The sequence below is a fragment of the Carcharhinus amblyrhynchos genome, unplaced genomic scaffold, assembly GCF_965287045.1.
Source record: "Carcharhinus amblyrhynchos unplaced genomic scaffold, sCarAmb.v2.hapA scaffold_37, whole genome shotgun sequence".
In the NCBI taxonomy this organism is placed as follows: Eukaryota; Metazoa; Chordata; class Chondrichthyes; order Carcharhiniformes; family Carcharhinidae; genus Carcharhinus; species Carcharhinus amblyrhynchos.
This window is the reverse complement of record NW_027649778.1, coordinates 8,631,115-8,658,939: the sequence shown is the minus strand read 5'-3', so window position 1 is coordinate 8,658,939 and position 27,825 is coordinate 8,631,115. Positions and strand designations below refer to the sequence as shown.

The 27,825-nt window shown below is 49.7% G+C and overlaps 1 protein-coding gene across 1 annotated transcript; it reads right to left on the bottom strand.

Annotated features, from left to right (window-relative positions):
* Positions 1–10: 10 nt before the first annotated feature.
* LOC145362122 (sphingolipid delta(4)-desaturase/C4-monooxygenase DES2-like) lies at positions 11–21,561 on the bottom strand. Its single transcript, XM_080218169.1, has 3 exons — positions 21,407–21,561; positions 3,154–3,896; positions 11–248 (listed from the first exon to the last, which is right to left on the bottom strand). The coding sequence occupies exons 1-3, from the start codon at positions 21,486–21,488 to the stop codon at positions 105–107; spliced, it is 969 nt and encodes a 322-aa protein (XP_080074295.1). The 5' UTR covers positions 21,489–21,561; the 3' UTR covers positions 11–104.
* Positions 21,562–27,825: the final 6,264 nt, after the last annotated feature.

The following is a 27,825-nucleotide window of genomic DNA, read 5'->3' as shown; positions in this document are numbered from 1 at the left end:
GGGCGGAGAGAGGATGGAGGGGTCGGAGTGACTGATCAAAGGTTGGTCTCTGGTGCTCGCTGTCCACCACCTGTCCCCACCACCCCCCAGCTCTCCGCCAGGGCTCACTGACCCTTTGCCAGCTTGCACTTTCGTTTGACCCGGGAGAACGGACCCAGAGAGTCACAGAACACAAAGTCCCAGAGGACACGAAGCCAGGAGTTGTGCTGGGGCAAATCATCATAAAACTCAGGCGCTATCTTCTTAACCTGAAGTTGAGAGAGAGATGAGGGTCAGTCACACACGGGAACTCTGCATACACATTCATTGTCCAATTTAAACCCTCAGTAGTCTATAGAATAAACCTTCCCCCCCTCCCAACTTTGGAGTCAAATTCTACAGTGGAATGGAACCAATATCCAAGTTGCTCTACTTCCTGGGCAGTTCCAGCTGGTAAGCATTGGCAGACCAGTTGGCAATACCAGTCAGTCAGTCACAGGCAAAATGAATCTCTTCCCTTGCCGCCCTCCCCAAAATGACGGGTGTCGCACACAGTGGTTAGCGCCGCTGCCTCACAGCGCCAGGGACCCCGGGTTCGATTCCTGGGTCGCTAGCTGTGTGTGGAGTCTGCACGTTCTCCCCGTGTCTGCATGGGTTTCCTCCCACGCTCCAAAGATGGGCGGATTGGCCGTGCTTAATTGCCCCTTAGTGTCAGCGGTACTAGTGAGGGTAAGTGCATGGGGCAATGGGGATAGGGTGAGATTGTGGTTGGTGCCGAATGGCCTCCTCCTAAACGTAAGGCATTAGGAGCAGAATGAGGCCACTCGGCCCATCGAGTCTGCTCCGCCATTCAATCATAGCTGATATTTTTCTCATCCCCATCCTCCTGCCTTTTCCCCATAACCTCTGACCCCCCCTTATTAATCAAGAACCTATCCATCTCTGTCTTAAAGACACAGAATCCTGATTCTATTCTATAAAACAGGGTTTTTAGTGCTCTCCCACCACCCACATCTTGGGAAAGGGGTGGGGGGGGAGGGGGAGAGGAGGAAATAAGATCTGTTGGATCACCCTTAGGTGCTCGGTCACCCTGATCGAGTTGTGCGAATTCAGCTCAAGATGTCAATCACAGAATTCTAACGATGCTAAAAAAAGGAGGCCATTCGGCCCATCGTATCCACACCAGCACTCCAAACGAGAATCGTGATTTAGTGCCGTTTCCCCCATGCTGCCGGCACACGGTTTCTATTCAAATATTCATCTAACACCCTCTTAAAATGTCTTGTTTGGACTGGCCTCCACCAAACTCCCGGGCAGCGCATTCCAGACCCCAACCCCTCACTGGGCGAGAATGATTTCCCTCACGTCAGGTCTGCTTCTTTTGCAAATCGTTAAAATCCGTGTCCCTCTCGTTCGCAATCCCTTTCCAAATGGGAACAGTTTCTCCCAATCTACTCTGTCCAGGTCCTTACCACCCAACCCCCCTCATGATTGCAAAATATCTTCAATAACTAAATATATAAATATGATGTTAAAATAATAGAATATCTTCAGAACTGTGCTCAGTTCTGGTCACCTCACTACAGGAAGGATGTGGAAGCTATTGAGAGGGTACAGAGGAGATTTACAAGGATGTTGCCCTGGATTGGGTGGCATGCCTTATGAAGATAGGTTGAGGGAGCTCAGTCTTTTCTCCTTAGAGACACAAAGGATGGGAGGCGACCTGATAGAGGTTTATAAGACGTTGAGAGGTATAGATAGGGTGGATTCTCAGAGGCTATTTCCCAGGGCTGAAATGGTCGCTACGAGAGGACACAGGTTTAAGGTGCTGGGGAGCAGGTACAGAGGAGATGTCAGGGGTAAGTTTTTCACTCAGAGGATGGTGAGTGAGTGGAATCGGCTGCCGTCAGTGGTGGTGGAGGCAAACTCGCTGGGGTCTTTTAAAAGACTTCTGGATGAGTACATGGGATTTAATAGAATTGAGGGTTATAGGTAAGCCTAGTAGGTATGGATATCATCAGCACAACTTGTGGGCAGGAAGGGCCTGTTTGTGCTTTAGATTTTCTATGTTCTTTACCCTTCTTCTCTCCAAGGAGAACAGGCCCAACCTCTCCAATATCTCCTCACAACTGAAGTTTCTCACCCCAGAACCATTCTTGTAAAAACCTCTTCTGCGCTCTCTCCAGTGGGAGTGTTTGATGGGGGACAGTGTAGAGGGAGCTTTACTCTATCTAACCCCGTGCTGTACCTGTCCTGGGAGTGTTTGATGGGGACAGTGTAGACGGAGCTTTACTCTGTATCTAACCCTGTGCTGTACCTGTCCTGGGAGTGTTTGATGGGGACAGTGTAGACGGAGCTTTACTCTGTATCTAACCCCGTGCTGTACCTGTCCTGGGAGTGTTTGATGGGGGACAGTGTAGAGGGAGCTTTACTCTGTATCTAACCCTGTGCTGTACCTGTCCTGGGAGTAATATTCCACTGAGTTCTAACCAGTGTCTTGAAAAATCCAACGCAACATCCTTGCTGCTATCCTCTGTGCCCCTATTAATAAATCCCAGGACACAGTCTGCTTTATTGACTGATCTCTACACATTTACACACAGCTCCCTCTGCTACTGCTCCCCCTTTTTATCGTTTAGAAGGATAAGCAGTGATCTTAAATTATATAAGATTTTGAGGAGGAGGGGAATGATAAGGTGGATAGAATCCTGAGGGCCATTCAGCCCATCCAGCCTGTACTGACAACAATCCCACCCAACCCTATGCCTGTAACCCCAGGTATTTACATTGCCAAGCTCCCTGACACCAAGGGGCAATTTAGCATGGCCAATCCACCTAACCTGCACATCTTTCGACTGCGGGAGGAAACTGGAGCACCCGGAGGAAACTCACGCAGAAACTGACATCCAAGGCCAGAATTGAACCCGGGTCCCCAGCGTGGAGGCAGCAGTACTAATCCACTGTGCTGGGAGGATGTTTCGCCTCATTTGGGGTGGGAGGAGGAGGGGTTACATCCCAACCATCCAGGGCTCTCCTCCCATCTTCCAAACCAAAACTCAAATGAACTTAAAATTTAAGCCTGCCCACCATTTTAGAAAGAGCATTGCCAACTCTATTGGCAGGGGAACAGCCAACCAAAGCCCTGAGAAGTGGGAGGGGACCAGTCGTGGTTACCTGAGGTAGCTTGCTGCCGGGGATGCTGGGGAAGTCGTGATGCTCCATGTGGTACCCCACGTTGAAGGTTAACCAGTTGAGGCACCCGTAGTAGGAGTAGGTCTCATATCCCTTCAAAAACATGTAGTGTTCCGCGATGAAGTGCCCCGAGAACGGGTGAAGGCCCATGCCCAACATGGAGCCGGCCACCATGTAGAAGATGGGCTTGAGGCCCCAGGCGTAGTAGATCAAGAGGTCGTAGGCCAACTGGACCGCGGCGTTGGCCAGCTCCATTTGAGTGATGGGCTTGGGGTTGACGTACAAAGGCCGCAGGACGTAGAAGAGGGGCTGCAGGAAGAGCCAGACGATCTTGCGGGCGGGCGTGCAGAAGAAGCGGCCCTCGAACTCGGTGGGCACATCGACGTCCAGCCCGTCACCCCCCAGGTACCGGTGGTGGTCTATGTGGTACTTCTTGAAAGAGGCGGAGTAGGGCACGCCGATGGGGAGGTTGGCAAACACGGCAAACCAGCGGTTCCACTTGGCGTCCTTGTTCCCGAAGGCAACGTTGTGAGAGATGTCGTGGATGGCCAGCGTCAGGGAGTGGTTGACGCAACCGCCCAGCACGTAGGCCCAGAAGACCAGCCAGCCCCAAGATAAATCCTTTACCAAATAGCACGAGAGAAACTGGAAAAGAACCATCGCGCTCACAATCCATTTTAAATGGGGATCCGGGGTCATGAGAGATTTAATCTCCGGGTACTTGGCTGCAAAAAAGGAGAGATGAGAACCAATTAGACTGTCCATTCTCTGCTCAAGTCAAATCCTGTCACCCAAAATAAAACAAGAACATGGGATTAAAAACCTGTTTGGCTTTGGTGAAGTACAGGGAGGGGTGAAGAGGGAAAGAGAGATCAAAAGTGGTAGTACTTTTGGAAAGTGATACAACTATAGAACCCTACAGTGTAGAAAGAGGCCCTCCGAGTCTGCACCAAACAATCCCACCCAGGCCCTACCCCCCACATATTATACCCACTAAACCCTCTAAATTACACATCCCGGGACACTAAGGGGCAATTTCTTACCATGGCCAATCAACCTAACCCGCACGTCTTTGGACTGTGGGACGAAACCCACGCAGACACGAGGGGAATGTGCAAACTCCACACAGACAATGACCCGAGCCGGGAATCGAACCCACGACCCTGGAGCTGTGAAGCAGCAGTGCTAACCACTGTGCTACCGTGCCGCCTGGCCAACAACGTTTTGCGAGGAAGGTAACTCCTGGCATTTCGGAGAGTGTATAAGCTCACCTAGCTTCCCATTGTCTCTCCATGGCAATCGGTGGCTGGGCATTCTGTTGCCCATCCCTAATTGCCCCCTTGAACTGAGTGTCTTGGCCATTTCAGAGGGGTAGTCAAGCGTCAACCCCATTGCTGTGCGTCTGGCACCACATACAGGCCAGACCAGGTAAGGACAGCACGGTGGCACAGTGGTTAGCACTGCTGCCTCACAGCACCAGGGACCGGGTTCAATTCCCAACCTCGAGTGACTGTCTGGAGTTTGCACATTCCCATGTCCGTGTGGGTTTCCTTTGAGTGCTCTGGTTTCCTCCCAGGGTCCAAAGATGTACGGGTTAGGTGGATTGGCCACGCTAAATTGCCCCTTAGTTGTCCCAAAATGTTTTTATTTATTATTGTGACAAGTAGGTTTACATTAACACTGCAATGAAGTTACTGTGAAAATCCCCTACTTGCCACACTCACGCGCCTGTTTGGCTACACTGAGGGAGAATTTAGCACTGCCAATCCACCTAACCAGCACTGTGGGAGGAAACCCATGCAGACATGGGGAGAATGTGCAAACTCCAACAGAGTGACCCAAGACGGGATTCGAACCTGGGTCCCTGGCATTGAGGCAGCAGTGCTAACCATTGTGCCACATTAGCTTTACACTGCAAATTTAGATTCTAACAGCTACCATTGGTGGGATTCAAACCCGTGTCCCCCACAGCACTAGCCTGGGGCCTTTAGATCATCAGTCCAGTGACATTAGCACCACTGAGCATCTCTCCATAGATCCCAGGAAAGATTAATATTTAATACAGGTTTGCTAAGGGGGGAGCGGTGAGGACACACTTTATCATCATAGAGACATAATTCCTACAGTGCTGGAGGCCATTCGGCCCATCAAGTCTTCACCAACCACAATCCCACCCAGGCCCTATCCCCGTAACCCCACATATTTACTCTGCTGGTCCCCCTGACACTAAGGGGCAATTTAGCATGGGCAATCCACCTAACACGCACCATCTGTGGAGTGTGGGAGAAAACCCAGGCAGACATGGGGAGAATGTGCAAACTCCACACAGACAGTGATACAAGCCGGGAATGACACAGGCCCTATCCCCGTAACCCCACATATTGAGCCTGCTAATCCCCCTGACAACAAGGAGCAATTCGAATGGCCAATCCACCTGACCTGCACATCTTTGGACACTAAGGGGCAATGCTGCTGACCAACACATCTTGGGAGATCCCATGAGATGCACCAACTAAGTGGGGGGGGGATCAGTTTAACATCTTTGTCAGAAAGATGGCACCTCTGACTGTGCAGCACACCCACCCCCCAGCCTTACCCCATCCTGAAGACATCAAAGATGTGAAGAGAAAGATTTTGGGTGGGGGTGGAATGGGGGGAGGGATTTATTTACTCATTCGTGGCACGTGGGTGTGGCTGGATGGGGCAGCATTAATTCCCACCCCGAGTTGCCCGAGGTCAGTTGCTGTGGCTCCGGAGTCTCACGTAGGCCAGACCGGGGTAAGGACGGCAGATTTCCTTCCCTCAAGGGAACCAGATGGGTTTTTCCAACAAAGGTTTCATCAGTAGATTCTTAATCCCAGATTTTTTTTTTTATATATTGAATTCAAATTCCACCATCTGCTGTGGCGGGATTCGAACCGGGGTCCCCCCAGAACATTGGCCGAGTTTCTGGATTAATAGTCCGGCGACAATACCACTGGGCCACCGCCTTCCCACATCAGTGAACCAGACGGGTTATTAGGACGATTGCAAAATCCCTACAGCGCAGGAGGCGGCCATTCAGCCCATCGAGTCTGGACTATCTCTCCGACAGAGCACCAACGATAGCTGTTTGGGTTGGGGGGGTGGGGTAGAAATTGAAAACGCGGGTGAGAACTTCATCTCAGAAACAGGGATAAAGGAGGGAGGGTAACAGGTTACCAGAATGTCGTCATCTCTCTATCTTTCTGGGCCGCTGACACAGGGCCTGCATTCCTGGCTAGTGTGATCATGTCCGTGTGCGTTGGTAAGCGGAGCTGGCGCTACCCTCCACTCAAACAAACTCGCACGACAGGTTTAGCGAAAATAACAGCATTAATTTCTCCCAGGCAGAACCATCAAGCGTTTAACCCTCTGGGGGTGGGGGGGAGAGGTGCAATTTAACCCTTTCAATACCAGTTACAGGATCACCCATTTTCTAACGCCTGCGAGAGACAGAAAAAAAAATCGTCAAAACAGAATTACTGACAGCAGCAATTTCTGCTTTTTTTTTTGGATTTATTGTCGCGTGTATTAACATACAGCGGAAAGTATTATTTCTTGCGCGCCACACAGACAAATGAGAGAGGGTGGTGAGTGTCTGGGACAGGGGTAGTACTGGAGGCGGGTACAATTTTGTCTTTTGAAAAGCATTTAGGCAGTTCAGAGAATCCCAACAGTGCAGCAGGAGGCCATTCAGCCCATCAAGTCTGTACCGACCACAATCCCGCCCAGCTCCTATTCCCGTAACTCTACATATTTACCCTGCTAAATCTCCCTGACATTAAGGGTCAATTTAACACGGCCAACCCAAAGACGTGCAGGTTAGGTTGATTGGCCATGCAAAGAAATTGCCCCTCAGTGTCTGGGGATGTGTAGGTTAGAGGGATTAGTGGGTATAATGTGGGGGGTAGGGCCCAGGTGGGATTGTGTTTGGTGCAGACTCGATGGGCCGAAGGGCCTCTTTCTGCACTGTAGTGTTCTACGATTCTTTGAATCCACCTAACTCGCACGTCTTTGGACTGTGGGAGGAAACCGGAGCACCCGGCAGAAACCCACGCAGACACGGGGAGAATGTGCAGACTCCGTGCACGGTGACCCAAGCCGGGAATCGAACCCGGGTCCCTGGCGCCGTGAGGCAGCAGCACTAGCCACTGTGCCACCGTGCTGCCCTGGGTTACGTGGATAACATGGATATAGAGGGATGTGGGGCAAACGCGGGCAATTGGGACTAGCTTAGGGGTTCTAAGGGAGGGGCAGCATGGACAAGTTGGGCTGAAGGGCCTGATTCCGTGCTGTAAACCTCTGACTATGTGTCTAAAGCATACCATTCATAGAGTACATGGGGAGACGGAAAGGAGAGGGCGCAGAATGTAATATTGATTTCATTTATTGTTGTTGCATGTGTTAGCACACAGTGACAAGTATTGTTACTTGCACGTTATATAGACGAGCATACCATTCAGAGAGAAGGAAATTAAAGTTTGAAACGTTTTAGTCACAAGTAAGGCTGACATTAACACAGCAATGAAGTGACCGTGAAAAATCCCCTACTCCGGCACCTGTTCAGGTACACCAAGGGTCGATTTGGCACGGCCAAGGCACCTAACCCGCCCATATTTCAGACTGTGGGAGGAAACCCACGCAGACACCCCTTCGGAAATCCACGCTGACTCAGTGGACCATCATTTTCTCCACAACTGAAGTCAGGCTGACTGGTTTATAGTTCCTGGTTTTTTTCCTCTCCATTTTTGAATAATGGGGCTACTCTCTAATCTACCGTAGAGCGTCTAGAATCTTGACAGGCAATCACCAAACGCATCCACTATTTCTCGAACCGCTTCCTTACATACTCTGGGATGTAGATGATCGGGCCCTGGGGATTTATTGGCCTGCAATCCTATCGGGTTCTGTACCATTTCTCTACTAAATATTGGTTTTCTCCCATTCTTCCTTCTCACTGAACCCTGCATTCCCCAACATTTACAAAGAACAGCACAGAAACAGGCCCCTCAGCCCTACAACCCTGCGCCGCCCATTTTAACACTCACTGAGTGCTTTATTCTAGTCTTTCGTCGCTCGTCGATGCTTTTGTCTACCTCTAATGGATCTCCACAAAAAACAAAGGGGGTGGAAATTTAGGGAATTTTATGTACGCCAGATTAAGGGAGATCCAATTCAGGGACGATTTATTGACGCCAATCAGCCCAAAAAGCACGTTTTTTGGGGGGTGTGGGAGGAAACCGGAGCGCCCGGAGAAAACCCACGCAAGCACGGGGAGAATGTGCAAACTCCCACAGACACCGGCCCAAGTCGGAGATCCGACCCGGGTCCCCGTAACTGCACAGCAGCCAGTGATAGTCACCGAGCTGTCGTGTTGCTCGTCAGTTGGTCCAGTTTAAGCGTACACTAACGACGTGAAGCACTAGGCAACTCTCGAAGCAACAAGAGCAGCCCTCGCACGACCCACTGCGTGTCTGCCCCTCGTTGGACAACAAGGCGGACCGAAATTTCTGGAACATTGTGTTCCCCTTTGTGAAGGCAGAACCAAAGTAAGGATTTAGTTAGTCAGCCATTTCTTTGTTCCCCATAAGTTCCCCTAGAACATAGAACACTACAGCACAAACAGGCCCTTCCGCCCACAAGTTGGGCCGATCACATCCCTACCTACTAGGTTTACTTATAGGATTGCGGGTTATAAGTCCCATGTACTCATCCAGAAGTCTCTTGAAAGACCCTATCGAATTTGCCTCCACCACCACCGACGGCAGCCGATTCCACTCACTCAGCGAGTGAAAAACTTACCCCTGACATCTCCTCTGTACCTGCTCCCCAGCACCTTAAACCTGTGTCCCCTCGTAGTAATGGTACGGGACCTACATTTGTCTTCACTAATCTTTTCCTCTTCACGTACCCATAGAAAAACTTGTAGAGTTGGTGTTCCCTACAAGCTCTCTCTTGTATCCTATTTACCCTATTCTTAAATCAACCTCTTGGGTCTTCCTTTCTAGAATTCTAAACTGTTCCCAATCCATTGCTTTTTCATTGAAAAGGTAAAAGACAAACGAAATATTGACACTTTGGACACAGCAGGCAACATTCTGGCAAACCAAATAAACTGAAGGGACAAAGTAAATGGGGAGGGGGGAGTCCCTTGATAAAGGGGGCATCTGCCCTGAGCAAAATAACCACAGCCCCAGGGACCCGAGTTCGATTCCCGGGCTTCGGGTCACTGTCTGTGCGGAGTTTGCACGTTCTCCGTGTGGGTTTCCTCCCACAGTCCAAAGACGTGTGGGTTAGGTTGATTGGCCATGCTAAGAAATTGCCCCTTAGTGTCCAGGGTTAGAGGGATTAGTGGGTATCATGTGAAGAGATATGGGGGTAGGGCAGGGCCTGGGTGGGATTGTGTTCGGTGCAGACTCGATGGGCCGAAGGGCCTCTTTCTGCACTGTAGGGTTCTATGATTCCTCCCACAGTTTGAAAGACGTGCTGGTTAGGGTGCATTGACCCGAACAGGTGCCGGAGCGTGGCGACTGGGGGAATATTTCACAGCAACTTCATTGCGGTGTTAATGAAAATCTTACTTGGTGACTAAAACAAAACTCCACTTTCCAGGGACACCCGGCTGTGAACGTAGCCGCAGTAGAGGGTCGGAGAGTCCCGTCCCATCCCATCTCCCCCACCACCCCCCAGTCGCCTGCTGCCTGGACTTGTTTACGGTGAGCTGGACACACAGGGAGCGCACAGTTCTCACCGTCAGTGTTGTGAGAACATCAGCACACACCTCACTTCACGCGTCCTTGCTTTACATGCGAATCGCTTCAGTCACACCAGGAGGGAAAAAAAAAACTACATGGATGGGAATCAGCGGAACGTGGACAGCCCTGCATCTGGGTAACGGTCAAAATGTCTGGTGGGGGCACTCAACCTGGATTGACCGCAGTGAGCTGGTCTCCCACTGCTGGTCCAGCACCTACTTGAGGGGCCGAATGGCCTAATGGGTTTACAGTTCAGCTTGGATCTCTGATGACTGCAACCGTGAAGGAACGCTCACAGGTCTGACAGCAACGGGAAACAGTTACTTGATTTGTCACATACAATGGGTTAAAGTGAAAAGTATTGTTTCTCGTGCGCTGCACAGACATACCATACCGTTCATAGAGTATATAGGAGAGAAGGAAAAGGAGAGAGTGCAGAATGTAGTGTTACAGTCATAGCTAGGGTGTAGAGAAAGATTAGCTTAAGGTAGGTCCATACAAAAGTCTGACGGCAGCAGGGAAGAAGCTGTTCTTGAGTTGGTTGGTACGTGACCTCAGACTTTTGTATCTTTTTCCCCAATGAAAGAAGGTGGAAGAGAAAATGTCCGGGGTGTGTGGGATCCTGGATTATGCTGGCTGCTTTTCCGAGGCAGCAGGAAGTGTAGACAGAGTCAATGGATGGGAGGCTGGTTTGTGTGATGGATTGGGCTATGGTCACGACCCTTTGTAGTTCCTTGCAGTCTTGGGCAGAGCAGGAGCCCAGACCAAGCTGTGATACAACCAGAAAGAATGCTTTCTGTGGTGCACCTGTGAAAATTGGCTAGGGTCATGGCAGACATGCCAAATTTCCTTAATCTTCTGACAAGTAGAGGCACTGGTGGGCTTTCTTCACTACAGCATCAGTGTGGAGGGACCAAGACCAGTTGTCGGTGCTCTGAATGCTTGGAAACAATGGCACCAGAGTGGTTAGTGCTGCTGCCTCACAACACCAGGGATCTGGATTCGATTCCTGGCTTGGATCACTGTCTGTGCAGAATCTGCATGTTCTCCCCGTGTCTGCATGGGTTTCCCCCGGATGCTCTGGTTTCCTCCCACAGTCCAAAAGACGTGCTGGTTAGGGTGCATTGGCCGTGCTAAATTCTCCCTCAGTGTAACCCGAACAGGAGTGTGGCGACTGGGGGATTTTCACGGTAACTTCCTTGCGCCGTTAACGTAAGCCTTTTTGTGACACTAATAATAATGAACTTGAAGCTCTTGACCATTTCCACTTCACTGATGTAGACACGTCCTCAACTGCGCTTCCTGAAGTCGATGACAATCTCCTTCGTTTTGTTGACATTAAAAGGAGAGATTATTGTCACTGCGCCAGTTCACCAGACTCTCTGTCATTCCTGTACTCTGTCTCATCATTGTTTGAGATCTGACCCAGTACGGTGGTGTCATCAGCAACCTTGAATCTGGAGTCAACATCTCGAGTTGAACACCTTTCTTGCTGAGTCACCAGCTCAACACAAAACATCAACTCTCTCTCTTTCCCCAGAAGCTGCCAAACCTGCTAAATATTTCCAGCATTTTCCATTTTTATTTCAGATTTCTACACCCCCAGTTTTTAGTTATTTACAGCACAGAGATGTGCAAAAGCCAATGTCTTGCAACACTGAGGAACAGCCATTACCTGATACCACACGAATTTGAGTTATTTTGCAAACGGACACAAGATAAGATAAGCAAGTGCTCCCTTGCACAATGCCTAAAGTTTATTTATTAGTGTTACAAGTAAGGCTTGCATTAACACCGCAGTGAAGTCAGTGAAATTCCCCTAGCCGCCACACTCCGGCGCCTGTTCGGGTACATCAAAGGAGAACTTAGCACCTAACCAGCATGTGTTTTGGACCGTGGGAGGAAACCCATGCAGACATGGGGAGAATGTGCCAACCTCGCACGGACAGGGACCCAAGCCAGGAATCGAACCCAGCTCCCCTGGCGTTGAGAGGCAGCAATGCTAACCACTGTGCTATGAGAGAGGACTTGAGAATGCCTTGGGCACAACCTCAGGCTAAAGGGACGATCCTTTAAAACAGAGATGAGGAGGAATTTCTTCAGCCAGAGAGTGGGGAATCTGTGGAACTCTTTGCCGCAGAAGGCTGTGGAGACAGGTCATTGAGTGTCTTTAAAACAGAGATACGTTCTTGATTAATAAGGGGGATCAGGGGTTATGGGGAAAAGGCAGGAGAATGGGGATGAGAAAAATATCAGCCATGATTGAATGGTGGAGCAGACTCGATGGGCCGAGTGGCCTCATTCCACTCCTATGTCTTATGGTGGATTCACAATGTTCACCTTCAAAGGGCAATTGGTTAAATATTTGAAGGAAAAATAACAGCAGGGACAGCGTCAGAACAGGAGGGGCAAACAGGACTGGAGGAGACCAGAAAGAACTGGGTCCTGGCCTTTTTCCAGCTGGTGTGTCCCGAGGATATTAATTATCTGAACCTTCCTCAATCTATTTGGTCCCAGATAATGGGTGTTTTCTATTCATTCACGGGACATGGGTGCCGCTGGCTGGGCCAGTATTTATTGCCCATCCCCTAGTTGCCCTTGGAGGGCAGTTGAGAGTCAACTACATTGCTGTGGCTCTGGAGTCACATGTAGGCCAGACCGGGTAAGGACGGCAGATTTCCTTCCCCAAAGGGACATTAGTGAACCAGATGGGTTTTTCCGACAATGGTTTCACGGTCATCAGTAGATTTGTAATTTTGTTTTATTGAATTCAAATTCCACCATCTGCCGTGGTGGGATTCGAACCCGGGTCCCCCAGACATTAGCCGAGTTTCTGGATTAACAGTCTAGCGATAATACCACTGGGCCATCGCCTCCCCTTGGCGACGGTGGGAAAAACCTGCCTCACCCCAACCCTCTTCCCCAACTTTAATAACCAGCCCTTACTGAAGTGGACACTAAGGGGCAATGAGTGCGAGGGCGAGGGTGAATTTAAGGAGGAAATAGATTTCTCAACTCAAGGTATCGAGGGGAATAGAACCTTAAAGCGCAGTACAGGCCCTTCGGCCCTCGGTGTTGCGCCGACCTGTGAAACCAATCTAAAGCCCATCTAACCTACACTATTCCAATATCATCCATATGTTTATCCAAGGTCCATTTGAATGCCCTTAAAGTTGGCGAGTCCACTACTGTTGCAGGCAGGGCATTCCACGCCCTTACTACCCTCTGAGTAAAGAACCTACCTCTGACATCCGTCCTATAATTACCACTCCTCAGTTTAAAGCTATGTCGCCTCGTCCTAGCCATCACCATCTGAGGAAAAAGGCTCTGACTGTCCACCCTATCTAACCCTCTGATCATCTTGTATGCCTCAATTAAGTCACCTCTTAACCTTCTTCTCTCTAATGAAAATAACCTCAAGTCCCTCAGCCTTTGCTCATAAGACCTTCCCACCATACCAGGCAACATCCTGGTAAACCTCCTCTGCACCCTTTCCAATGCCTCCACATCCTTACAATGCGGCGACCAGAACTGTACGCAATACTCCAAGTGCGGCCGCACCAGAGTTTTGTACAGTTGCAACATGACCTCGCAGCTCCGAAATTCAATCCCTCTACCAATAAAAGCTAACACACCATACGCCTTCTTAACAACCCTATAACTTTCAGGGATCTATGCACTATGGAATGGGAGAGCATGGGGACGTATGGTGTGGAGATAGAGCATCAACCATAGTCATAATGAATGGCAGAGTGGGCTCAGAGGGCCAAATGGCCTCCACCTACTTTCTATATTTCTACATCTTTCTGCTCACAATCCCTGATTTTTTACTGTCCCACTACTGGTGTCCTAAGCTCAAAATTTCTCTCTAAAAATCACAGAATTCCCCACAGTGCAGCCATTCAGCCCATCAAGTCGACACAGACCCCGTAGTCCCACAAATTTACCCCACTAATTCCCCCTAACCCATACATCTTGGTTCAGCATGGCCAATCCACTGGACACCAAGGGGTAATTTAGCATGGCCAATCCATCTAATCAGCATATGATGGGCAGCGGGACAGTGGTTAGCACAGCGCCAGGGACCCGGGTTCAATTCCCAGATTGGGTCACTGTCTGCATGGGTTTCTTCCAGGTGCTCCGGTTTCCTCCCTCACTCCAAAGATGTGCAGGTTAGGTGGATTGGCCACGTTAAATTGACCCTTCGTGTCAGGGGGACTAGCTAGGGTAAAATGAATGGGGTTATGGGAATAGGACCTGGATGGGATTGTGGTTGGTGCAGACTTGATGGGCTGAATGGCGTCCTTCTGCACTGTAGGGTTCAAAGATCTTTGGACACGAAGGGGCGATTTAGCATGGCCAATCCACCTAACCTGCACATCTTTGGACTGTGGAGGAAACCCACGTAGACATGGGGAGAATGTGCAAATTCCACGCAGACAGTGACCCGAGCCAGGAATCGAACCCGGGTCCCTGGCGCTGAGAGGCAGCGGTGCTAACCACTGTGCCACTCCTTTGCTTAAGGTTTGCTGAGCTTTGCTAACATCAGCTGACTCAGTGTCGGGTTTTGTTCGATAATATTCACGCACTGGGACATTTGTCTAGGCAAATTCCTCTTCTTGTTAAACAGGAACTCAAGCCAAGGCTCCCTCCCGCTACCTAAACATCACTTTGCACCCGTCCCCATTCCAATCAGCACAAATCATACAGGCATCGCCCAGAGTCCCTCGTCATTATCCACAGAGCTTTGACCACACGTGATTAATACTGTTGACTAGGTTACCGCCGGAATTTATTTGTGTATCCGCTGATTAACCTCGCAAAAACACAAATACAGAAACTCAGGGGGGGGGGGGTGGGGGGGGTGCGGTGGTGGGGCGAGGTGGGGAAGGTGGGGGAAGACTTTTCAAAACTCACTCCAGGAACTAGAACTCAATACACAGCCTGACACTGCCCCCAGGAGGTGAAGGTGCAACACTGCCACTGGCGCAGCGCAGAGGGAGTGCTGCACTGTCGGAGGGGCTGTCGCCGGCACAGCGCAGAGGGAGTGCCGCACTGTCAGAGGGGCTGTCGCTGTCGCCAGCACAGCGCAGACGGAGTGCCGCACTGTCAGAGGGGCTGTCGCCGGCGCAGCGCAGAGGGAGTGCCGCACTGTCAGAGGGGCTGTCGCCAGTGCAGCGCAGAGGGAGTGCCGCACTGTCAGAGGGGCTGTCGCCGTCGCCAGCGCAGAGGGAGTGCCGCACTGTCAGAGGGGCTGTCGCCAGTGCAGCGCAGAGGGAGTGCCGCACTGTCAGAGGGGCTGTCGCCAGCGCAGCGCAGAGGGAGTGCCGCACTGTCAGAGGGGCTGTCGCCAGCGCAGCGCAGAGGGAGTGCCGCACTGTCAGAGGGGCTGTCGCCAGCGCAGCGCAGAGGGAGTGCCGCACTGTCAGAGGGGCTGTCGCCAGCGCAGCGCAGAGGGAGTGCCGCACTGTCAGAGGGGCTGTCGCCAGCGCAGCGCAGAGGGAGTGCCGCACTGTCAGAGGGGCTGTCGCTGTCGCCAGCGCAGAGGGAGTGCCGCACTGTCAGAGGGGCTGTCGCCGGCACAGCGCAGAAGGAGTGCTGCACTGTGGTGGCACGCTGGCACAGTGGTGGCACGCTGGCACAGTGGTTAGCACTGCTGCCTTAGTGTCAGAGACCCAGGTTCAATTCCCAGCTTGGGTCAACGAGAACCAAAAATTACAGCACAGGAACAGGCCCTTCGGCCCTCCAAGCCTGCATTGACCACGCTGCCCGACTGACCGTATCCTTCCGGGGACCGTATCCCTCTATTCCCATCCTATTCATGTATTTGTCAAGACGCCCCTTAAAAGTCACTATCGTATCCACTTCCACTGCCTCCCCCAGCAGCGAGTTCCAGGCACCCACCATCCTGTGTGTAAAAAAATCTCGTACATTTTCTTTAAGCCTAGCCCCTCGCACCTTAAACTTGTGACCCCTAGTAATTAACTCTTCCACCCTGGGGAAAAAGCTTTGACTATCCACGCAGAGTTTGCGCATTCTCCCCATGCCTGTGCGGGCTTCCTCTGGGTTTCCTCCCACAGTCCGAAAGACGTGCTGGTTAGGGTGCATCGGCCGTGCTAAATTCTCCCTCAGTGTACTCGAAAAGGTGCCAGTGTGTGGATTTTCACAGTAACTTCATTGCAGTGTTAATGCACGCCTTACTTGTGACTAATAAATAAACAAACTTTACACTGTCGAGGGAGTGCTGCACTGTCAGGTAGCGTTGTTATTCTTCAGACACAACGAATAGCAATGGCCACAAAACCCTACTGCAGAGCGTTCACCCCCCCCAGTCGATATTTATCGCTTAGCCAACATCACACAAAGACTCGAGACATGCAGCACACTGGAGGCCATTCAGCCCATTTTAGTTCTTTGAAAGGGCCATCATCACTTCACACTGTGTCCTTTCCCCCCCCTCCCCAAACAGCTTTGCAAATTCTACCTCCAGGTGTCAGTTTTTTTTGAGAGCAGGATCTTCAAACCAGCGTGTTCCAGATTGGGTCAATAACACCTCCCCCCCACCCCCACCCCTGTGGGAACTTGCTGTGCAAAAGCTTGCTCGCACCATTTCCTGCACCACAACAGTGGCTCCACTTTAAAATAAAAATTCATTGGTTGCCCTGAGGTGTGAAAAGTATAACGTAACTGCAGGCTTTCCTTTCAGGGAAGGCAGGGTTGATGTTAAAAGTGCCAGTGATTGACATCTTATTAACCCTACAGTGCAGGAGGCCATTCAGCTCATCAAGGCTGCACCACCAACAATTCCACCCAGGCCCTATCCCCACATATTCACCCTGCTAATCCCCCTGACACTAAGGGAGCAGTTTAGCATGGCCAATCCTCCTAACCTGCGCATCTTTAGATATTAAGAGGCAATTTAACATGGCCAATCTACCTAACCTGCACATATTGGCCATGCTAAATTGCCCCTTAATATCCAAAGATGTGCAGGTTAGGTAGATTGGATATTCAGTGGCAATTTAGCATGGCCAATCTACCTAACCTGCACATCTTTGGACTGTGGGAGGAAACCCACGCAGGCACAGGGAGAAAGTACAAACACACAAGACAGTGACCCCAGCCAGGAATTGAACCCAGGTCCCTGGATCTGTGAGGCAGCAGTGCTAACCACTGTGCCACCCTTAAATAGATTTGTTTGGCACATCAGGAAGAGGGTAATGCCACCTCAAAAGCTCTCGGCAGAGGTCAGGGGGGAGAGAGGGAGAGAGAGAGAGAACTCATTAGTGCACCGTTAACAACTTGCATTTATATAGCACCCTTCAAAAGAAATGGTGCTTTTGATGCCGAGATAGTTGAGGACACAAGGGGAAAAGGGAAGGATTCCAGAGCTTGGGGTCCAGGCAGCTGAAGGCACGGCTGCCAACACAGGGCCGATTAAACCCGAGAACACTTGGGAAGACAGAACGGGAGGAGTGCGGAGCTCAAACCCATACGGAAAATGTAATCAGAGAAACTGATCCTGTCTCATTGATATGGGATCTTGCTTGGTAATGGATCTCAAGCACTTGAGGTTCCACAAGGCACTAACTCCTGAGAAAGGTCTCTTAATATCTACGTCACAGATGCACCTTAGAAAGCGTTCTTTCCAGATCTATCACAGCTTGGTACGGCTCCTACTCTGCCCTAGACTGCAAGAAACTATAAAGGGTTAAGTTTATTAGTCACAAGCAAGGCTTACATTAAACGCTGCAAAGTAAATTACTGTGAAATTCCCCTTGTTGCCACACTCTGGGGCCTGTTCAGGTACACTGAGGGAGAATTTAGCACGGCCAGTGCATCTAACAAGTCTTTCGGACTGTGGGAGGAAACCGGAGCACCCAGAGGAAACTCATGCAGTCATAGGCAGAAGGTGCAGATTCCACACAGACAGTGACCCGAGCCAAGAATCGAACCCGAGTCCCCGTTGCTGTGAGGCAGCAGTGCTCACCACTATTACCACCACGCCACTCACGTTCTCTATGAACCGTAGGTTTTGTCTGAAAAGAAAAAGTGCTCTTCACTGCATCCCAACGGATACCCAAGACCACAAGAAACTACAAAATGTAGCCCAATCCATCAGGCAAACCAGCCTCCCATCCATTGACTCTGTCTACACTTCTCGCTGCCTCGGAAAAGCAACCAGCGTAATAAGGACCCCACGCACCCCGGATATTCTCTCTTCTGCTGGGGGAAAAAAAAGACACAAAAGTCTGAGGTCACATACCAACTGACTCAAAAACAGCTCCCTGCTGTCAGACTTTTGAATGGCCCTACCTCGCATTAAGTTGATCTTTCTCTACACCCTATGATTGTAACATTACATTCTGCACTCTCTCATTTCCTTCTCCTCTGTGTACTCTAGGAACAGTATGCTTTGTCTGTAAGAAACAATACTGTGTCCCAATAGATGTGCCAATAATAAATCATGATGTGGAGATCCTAGCGTTGGACAAGGTGAGCACAGTAAGAAGTTTGGTGGATAGCAAGGAAGGTTATCTCGAATTGCAGCAGGATCTTGATCAGTTGGGCCAGTGGGCTGAGAAATGGCAGATGCAGTTTAATTTAGATAAATGCGAGGTGATGCATTTTGGTAGAATGAGCCAGGACTGGACTTACTCAGTTAATGGTAGGGCGTTGGGGAGAGTTACAGAACAAACATCTAGAGGTACATGTTCATAGCTCCTTGAAAGTGGAGTCACAGGTGGACAGAGTGGTGAAGAAGGCATTTGGCATGCTTGGTTTCATTGATCAGAACAGGAGTTGGGACGTTTGTTGAAGTTGTACAAGACATTGGTAAGGCCACACTTGGAATACTGTGTACAGTTCTGGTCATCCTATTATAGAAAGGATATTATTAAACTAGAAAGAGTGCAGAAAAGATTTACTAGGATGCTACCGGGACTTGGTGGATTGAGTTATAAGGAGAGGCTGGATAGACTGGGACTTTTTTCTTTGGAGTGTAGGAGGGGTGATCTTATGGAGGTCTATAAAATAATGAGGGGCATAAACGAGGTAGATAGTCAATATATTTTCCCAAAGGCAGGGGGAAGTCTAAAACTAGAGGGCATAGGTTTAAGAGGAGAGATACAAAAGTTTCCAGAGGAGCAATTTTTTCCACACAGGAGGTGGAGAGTGTCTGGAACAAGCTGCCAGAGGTAGCAGTTGAGGTGGGTATAATTTTGTCTTTTAAAAAGTATTTCAATAGTTACATGGGTACAGTGAGTATAGAGGGATATGAGCCAAATGCAGGCAATTGTGATTAGTTTAAGAACATAAGAACATAAGAAATAGGAGCAGGAGTAGGCCATCTGGCCCTTCGAGCCTGCCCCGCCATTCAATAAGATCATGGCTGATCTGTCGTGGCTCAGTTCCACTTTCCCGCCCTCTCCCCATAACCCTTAATCCCCTCTCTTATCAAAAACCCATCAACCCGCTTCTTAAAAATATTTAGCGAGGCAGCCTCCACCACTTCAACGGGCAGAGAATTCCAGAGATTCACCACCCTTTGAGTGAAGAAGTTCCTCCTCAACTCCGTTCTGAACTGCCCCCCCTTTATCTTGAGGCTGTGCCCCCTAGTCCTACTGTCTTTTTTGAGCGGGAAGAGTCTTTCCACCTCTATCCTATCCATCCCATTCATCATCTTATACGTCTCAATGAGATCTCCCCTCATTCTTCTAAACTCTAACGAGTACAAGCCTAGTTTATTCAGCCTCTCCTCATAGCTCAACCCCCTCAACTCCAGTATCAGCCTAGTAAACCTCCTCTGCACTCCCTCCAAGGCCAAAATATCCTTGCGCAGGTGCGGCGCCCAAAACTGCACACAGTACTCCAGCTGCGGCCTCACCAATGCCCTATACAGCTGCAGCAAGACCTCCCTACTTTTATATTCAATCCCCCTCGCTATGAAGGCCAGCATCCCATTCGCCTTCCTGACCACCTGCTGCACCTGCAGGCTGGGTTTTTGCGACTCATGCACAAGGACCCCGAGGTCCCTCTGCACCGTCGCCTGCTGCAGTTTTTCGCCACGTAAGTAATAGTCCTTCCTACCATTCTTCCTACCAAAGTGGACCACCTCACACTTGCCAACATTAAATTCCATTTGCCATTTCCTGGCCCATTCGCCCAGCCTATCTAGGGATGTTAAAAAAAAAAGGGCAGCATGGATAAGTTGGGCCAAAGGGCCTGTTTCCATGCTGTAGGCCTTTATAAGTCTTACAACATCAGGTTAATGTCCAACAGGTTTATTTGATAGTACAAGCTCCTTCATCCACTGAAATAATTTACTGTTGTAAATCCAATCACCTTGCGTTAAGTTGATTTTTCTCTACACCCCATTGACACTACATTCTGCACTCTCGCTTTTCCTTCTCCCCTATGAATGGTATGCTTTGTCTGTAAGAAACAACACTTTTCACTGTACCCCAATACATGTCACAATAACCCTCTTTACTCAGAGGGTAGTAAGGGCATGGAATGCCCTTTCTGCAGCAGTTGTGGACTCACCAACTTTAAGGGCGTTCAAACGGTCAGTGGATAGGCATATGGATAATATTGGAATAGTTTAGGTTAGAGGGTCATTAGATTGGTTCCACTGGTCGGCGCAACATCGAGGGCCGAAGGGCCTGTAGTGCACTGTAATGTTCTATAATAAATCAAATCACTTTGTACCCTGGGGCTGATGACTGTAACCTTACATTCTGCCTCATTTCCTTCTCCCCCATGCACTATGTTTGTAAGAAACAATACTTTTCACTGTGTCCCAATACATGTGGCAATAGGTTAAATCTTGTTGTTGTGGGGTCTTGCTTTGCAACACATCGCGGAGTTCCACTAGACAACACCTTTTGTTAATTACTATATGGAAGTGAAACAGCCTCTCAAAGAGAGCCTTCACACTCACTCCTTATCTAATCACTGACTCCAATATTCCAATCAAAAGGCTGTATGACCAACCCTGAAATTAAACACGCGTACCTCGCCCCTCCATCCAGATAGCTTGCAAATTCCTTCACACGCACACACACAAACCTGTTCATTGATTCGTAACACAGAGCCGAGCCCCTGTTACCGGCACTGGAACACTTGTATCTATCACTTTTAAAGATTTTGATGCAGTATTTCAATGTAAACCCTCCCCCCAAAACAAAAAGGTGCAGAAAATCCGTTCTCGGAACATCAAAGGAAAAGTTGGCTGCAAATTCTAACGCAGAACAAATTCCATGTTGTTGTTCCAAAACTAGCCGGGGGGATTAAGCTGTATTTCTTTAAAGAGTTTGATCGTATGCACTGTTGCAATTTTTGGAATCATACATAAAATATTTAGTTTCGAAAAGTTTAACAAAGATTTGGCTAAAAGTTTTTCTAACAATTAGAAAAAGTTTGGCGAAACTATGTTTTTCTGTCACTCTTTTTGTTACCTAGGATTTGTTTCCTTCTGTCGGTGTGCGGTTGTTCTGTGTACACCCACTCAAAATCGCCACTTGGAGTCCTGCTACCCATCTTGTATCCCCCTCGGGAGAGTCCTGGATACTGGACAGGTTACAGCATTGTAGATTTCCTCCTTCACCTGTGTGTGTGTCTCAGAGGGAAACGCCCTTTCTCATCTGTTTAGTCATTGTAGAACTCCGCCCATTCCCTGCAACTCCAACCTGTAAAGGTCCCCCTACAGGGTTGTCCTGGAGCTCTCCATTTTCCCTCCTCTTCCCCAATCCTCCCCATCTCTCTCCCTCCACATCCCTCTCCCTCCCCAGTCTTCCCCCATCCTCTTCCCTCCTCAATTTCCCCATCTCCCTCCCCAATTTCCATCATTTCTCTCCCTCCCCCGATCCCCCCTCCCCCGATCCCCCCGCCCCCTCCCTCCCCCGATCCCCCGCCCCCTCCCTCCCCCGATCCCCCTCCTGCTCCCCCAATCCCCCTCCTGCTCCCCAATCCCCCTCCTGCTCCCCCAATCCCCCTCCCCCTCCTGCTCCCCCAATCCCCCTCCCGCTCCCCCAATCCCCCTCCCGCTCCCCCAGTCCCCCTCCCCCTCCTGCTCCCCCAATCCCCCTCCTGCTCCCCCAATCCCCCTCCCGCTCCCCCAATCCCCCTCCCCCTCCCCCAGTCCCCCTCCCCCTCCTGCTCCCCCAGTCCCCCTCCCCCTCCTGCTCCCCCAGTCCCCCTCCCCCTCCTGCTCCCCCAGTCCCCCTCCCCCTCCTGCTCCCCCAATCCCCCTCCTGCTCCCCCAATCCCCCTCCTGCTCCCCCAATCCCCCTCCCGCTCCCCCAATCCCCCTCCCCCTCCCCCAGTCCCCCTCCCCCTCCTGCTCCCCCAGTCCCCCTCCCCCTCCTGCTCCCCCAGTCCCCCTCCCCCTCCTGCTCCCCCAGTCCCCCTCCCTCTCCTGCTCCCCCAGTCCTCCTCCCCCTCCTGCTCCCCCACCTCCTCCCCCACCCGCTCCCCCTCCCCCGATTCCCCCAGTCCTCCCCCCACCCCTCTCCCAATCAGACAGTTCAGATAGTTCATCTCCAGCACAGTAAAGTCCAGTGAGGAAAAGCCATGGGGTCATTTTCTTTAAGGTCTTGCCCCTCCCCCCTCTCCACAGACTCCCATTCAGCCCATCAAATACACACCGACTCCCTAAAAGATATTATACGCAGGCCCTCCCCACTGTCCTAGCTCCATAATCCCATCCATTTACCGCGGTCAACCCACTGTGCCACCCGTTGCGGTGACCTCGAAAAACCCATCTGGTTCACTAACGTCCCTTTTCGGGGAGGAAATCTGCCACCCTCACCCAGTCTTCACTCAAAGGGTGGTGAATCTCTGGAATTCTCTGCCCGTTGAGGTGGTGGAGGCTGCCTCGCTAAATATTTTTAAGACGCGGGTTGATGGGTTTTTGATAAGCGAGGGGATTAAGGGTTATGGGGAGAGGGCGGGAATGTGGAACTGAGCCACGACAGATCAGCCATGATCTTATTGAATGGCGGGGCAGGCTCGAAGGGCTAGATGCTCCTATTTCTTATTTTCTTATGGTCTGGCCTACACGTGACTCCGGACCCTCTGAAATGCTACTCGGTTCAGGGGCAATCAGTGGGAGTGGGAAACACGTGCTGTAATCTCTGCCAGTGATGCCCAGCTAAAAGAAAGTTAAAGACTTGTTGAAGCGTGGAAGGAACTGGAGGAACTAGACGGCCTCCTATTGTCCTCATTTTGAACCGAACTACAACATATTTTACTGGAAGGAATTCAGGAAACTACAATGTTGCCTAATAAATGCACACTTCCTGGTGAGTCGAATCCAGCCCACATTCCCAGCTAATTAATGTTACGAATGTTAAGTTACACCAAGTCAACATTTTCCTGCTAATGGGCGGCACGGTAGCACAGTGGTTAGCACTGCTTGCTTCACAGCTCCAGGGTGCCAGGTTCGATTCCCGGCTCGGGTCACTGTCTGTGTGCGGAGTTTGCACATTCTCCTCGTGTCTGTGCGGATTTCCTCCGGGTGCTCCAGTTTCCTCCCACAGTCCAAAGATGTGCGGGTTAGGTTGATTGGCACATGCTAAAAAATTGCCCCTTAGTGTCCCTGAGATGTGTAGGTTAGAGCGATTAGTGGGTAAATATGTAGGGATATGGGGGTAGGGCCTGGGTGGGATTGTGGTCGGTGCAGACTAGATGGGCTGAATGGCCTCCTTCTGTACTGTAGTATTTCTGTGCTTCACCACGGTGTCCAAAGTAGCTTCTATATTGAGGGAGGATAAGTACAAGGGAGGAATTCAAAATATAGGGTCCCATTTAACCACCTTCCAGGCAGTAGCAGTTGATGCACACTAAAGTGACGATGGAGTTGCCTACTTTATGCCTCGAGGTCGCATTGTATGATTAAAGTAAAAGTTTGTTTATTAGTGTCATAAGGAAGGTTTACGTTAACACTGCAACGAAGTTACTGTGAAATTCTCCTAGTCACCACACTCCGGCGCCTGTTCGGGTCAATACACCCTAACCAGCACGTTTTTCAGACTGTGGGAGGAAACCAGAGAAAACCCATGCAGACACAGGGAGAATGTGCAAACTCCACACAGACAGTGACCCAAGCTGGGAATCGAACCTGGCGCTGTGAGGCAGCAGTGCTAACCACTGTGCCAATCTTCCCCTCCCTCCCACTCACGCCATCCTCACCTATGATCTCCCCCAGCCCCCCAACACTTCTTAGACTGCCCCACCCAGTCGAACAGCCTTCATTCCTCCTCCCCACCCCACCTCCCCGCAACACACTTCTAAATAATCAAAAGAAACATTCAACAACAATGCCACGTGTTGTTCTTTCTTGCTGTCAGGGTGGCACAGTGGTTAGCACCGCTGCCTCACAGCGTCAGTGACCCCGGTTCAATTCCTGACTTGGGCCACTGTCTGTGTGGAGTTTGCACATTCTCCCCATGTCTGTGTGGGCTTCCTCCGGGTGCTCCGGTTTCCTCCCACAGTCCAAAGATGTGCAGGTTAGGTGGATTGGCCATGCTAAATTGCCCCTAAATTGCAGGTTTATAAAATCATAGAATCCTTACAGTGCAAAAGGAGGCCATTCGGCCCATCAGGTCTGCGCCGACTCTCCAACAGAGCATCCCACCCAGGCCCTATCCCTGTAGCCTCATGTATTTACCCCATTAATCCCCCATAACAGGGATACTAAAGGGCAATTTACCCCAATCAATCTACCTAATTTTGAACTGTGGAGGAAGTTGATAACTAGCTTAAATTTGGCCCTTATCTTGATGTAGCCTCTTTAACTTAAGTAACCATCACGAGGCATTGTAGGAGTGCTATGTCACTAAGTATGTGACTGGACCACTTCAGGAGATGCATTGATTTGATCTGATGTGTTATTGCCACAAGAATTGAGATACAGTGAAAAGTATTGTTTCCCCCACATTACACAGACAGAACTTACCATTCATAGGATACATAGGGGAGAGGGAAAGGAGAGGGTGTAGTGTTAAAGTCACAGCAAGGGTGTAGAGAAAGATCAACTTAGCGCGAGGTAGGTCCACTCAAAAGTCTGACGGCAGCGGGAAAGAAGCTGTTCTTGAGTCGGTTGGTACGTGACCTCAGACTTTTGTATCTTTTTCCCCGAAGGAAGAAGGTGGAAGAAACAATGTCCGGGGTGCATGGGTCCTCGATTATGCTGGCTGCTTTGCCGAGAAAGCGGGAAGTGTAGACAGAGTCAATGGATGGGAGGCCAGTTTGAGTGATGGAATGGGCTATACTTCTTGCGGTCTTTGTCATTAGTCCATTTTTGTCCATTAGTGCCCAAATATGTGTAGGTTACATTATCCACTAAATTGCCCCTTAGTGTCCAAAGATGTCTTGGTTCGGTGGATTAGCGCTGGTGAATATGTCGGGCTATGGGGATGGGATTGGGGAGAGGATGTGGGTAAGACACTCTATCGGAGGGTTAATGCAGACTCAATGGGGCGAATGGCTTCCTCCTGCACTGGAGAGATTCAATGATCTCTCGATCCGGGGTTTGTGTGTGGCAGTGTCCAGTCAATTGACCGTTGTTCCTAGGGATTTCCGGAGTGTATCCGGTACCTCGCCCATGCTGAAACTGGAATGGCGAATCTGGGGTTTCCATCCAGGCTAGATCCCGGAAAGAATGTAGGAATTATAGAATCATAAAATCTCACAGTGCAGAAAGAGGCCATTCAGCCCATTGTGTCTGTACCGACAACAACCCCACGCTATTCCCCTAACCCAACATATTTATTCTGCTAATCTCCTGACACTCAGAGTCAATTTAGTATGGCCAATCCACCTAACTTGCACATCTTTGGATACTAAGGAGCAATATAGCATGGCCTAAACAGCTAGCCCACACATCTTTGGACACCAAGAGGCAATTTAGGTTGTCCAATCCACCTAATCCACACATCTTTGGACACTAAGGGGCAATTTAGCATGTCCAATCCACCTAATCCACACATCTTTGGTCACTAAGGGACAACTTAGCCTGGCCAATCCACCCTAACCTGCACATCTTTGAACTTGGGGGAGGAAACCGGAGCACCTGGAGGGAACGCATGAAGACACGGGGAGAGCACCCAGAGGGAACCCATGAAGACACAGGGAGAACATGCAGACACACAGACAGTGATCCAAGCTAGGGATTGAACCCTGGTCCCTGACGCTGTGAGGTAGCGGAGCTAATCACCATGCCAAACTTTTGAATGGACCTACCTCGCATTAAGCTGATCTTTCTCTACACCCAAGCTATGACTGTAACACTACATTCTGCACTCTCTACTTTCCTTCTCTATGAATGGTATGCTTTGTCTGTATAGTGCACAAGAAACAATAATTTTCACTGTATGCTAATACATGTGACAATAATTAATCAAATCAAAATGACACTCAGTACTTGCATTTAATGGCACATTCACAAAGCCAATCTGGCCCAGAAACAGATCTTTTGTTCTCTGTTACAGACGTTATGCTCAGTCAAGCATGAATAATCCTTTTTTTTATACCTGATTGTTAACAGTACAGTATTCTATTCACTCTCATATCCTTATCTTGCCACTCCCTAAGGACTGAGGGTGTTTACCTAAGTTACTACCTGAAGTAACAAGTTCCTCATTCCCACTATTCTGTGGGTACAGACACTTCTTCCAAACTCTTTATTTCATAGAAACTCTACAGAGCAGAAGCCAGCCATTTGGCCCAATGAGCATGCACAAATGACAATCCCACCCAGCCCCATCCCCGTATTTACCCCTAATGCCCCTAATCTGCTCATCTTGGGACATAAGGGAGAATTTAGCATGGCCAATCCACCTAACCTGCACATCTTTGGACACCAAAGGCTAACTTAGCATGGCCAATCTACCTAACCTACACATCTTTGTACACTAAGGGGCAATTTAGCATGGCCAATCCACCTAACCTGCACATCTTTGTACACTAAGGGCCAATTTAGCATGGCCAATCCACCTAACCTGCACATCTTTGTACACTAAGGGCCAATTTAGCCTAGTCAATCCAACTAACCTACACATCTTTGTACACTAAGGGGCAATTTAGCATGACCAATCCATCTAACCTGCACATCTTCAGACACGAAGTGGCAATTTAGCATGGCCAATCCCCCTAACCTGTACATCTTTGAACACTAATGGGCAATTTAGTATGGCCAATCCACCTAACCTGCACATCTTTGGACACTAAGGGCCAATTTAGCATGGCCAATCCCCCGAACCTGCACATCTTTGGACACTAAGGGTCAATTTATCATGGCCAATCAACCTAACCCACACATCTTTGGACTGTGTGAGGAAACCAGAGCACCCGGCTGAAACCCACACAGATATGGGGAGAGACAGGTATCCAAGACCATTAGAATGTGAGACTTTACTAATAGCAGATCAGCTGTAAAGACTCACATTCTAATCTGTATTCTGTAAACTGAGTGTGTGCCTTTATATGCCCTGTTTGTCAGCAGAACTCCCCACTCACCTGACAAAGGAACAACGTTCTGAAAGTTTGTGGGTTTTACTACCAAATAAACCTATTGGACTTTAACCTGGTATTGTGAGACTTCTTACATTAATTAGGAACACACAGCCATTACGGGCACTGGAACACTTTTATCTATCAGCCCATGGGGTGGGGTTCACTTTTAAAGGCTTTGTAGCACCAACAATTTCAATATCAACCCCCACATTCTGCCCCCACCCCCCCCAAAAAAAAAGCACACCCTGTTGAGAAACTTTGTAAGTCTGTTCTGGGAAAAGTCACATTGGCTGCAAATTTTAAAGTGTTCTAAATTTAGTTTTGTTGTTTGCTGGAGAAGCACTCCAAAACCGCATCCTCG

Coding starts and splice junctions, on each gene's coding strand:
- LOC145362122 (XM_080218169.1), bottom strand. CDS start 21,488: ATGGGTAGCAGGACTCCAAGTGGCGATTTTGAGTGGGTGTACACAGAA. Junction 3,897..21,406: donor CAGAAGGAAACAAATCCTAG/GTAACAAAAAGA, acceptor CCTTTTTTGCAG/CCAAGTACCCGGAGATTAAA. Junction 249..3,153: donor CCGGCAGCAAGCTACCTCAG/GTAACCACGACT, acceptor TCTCAACTTCAG/GTTAAGAAGATAGCGCCTGA.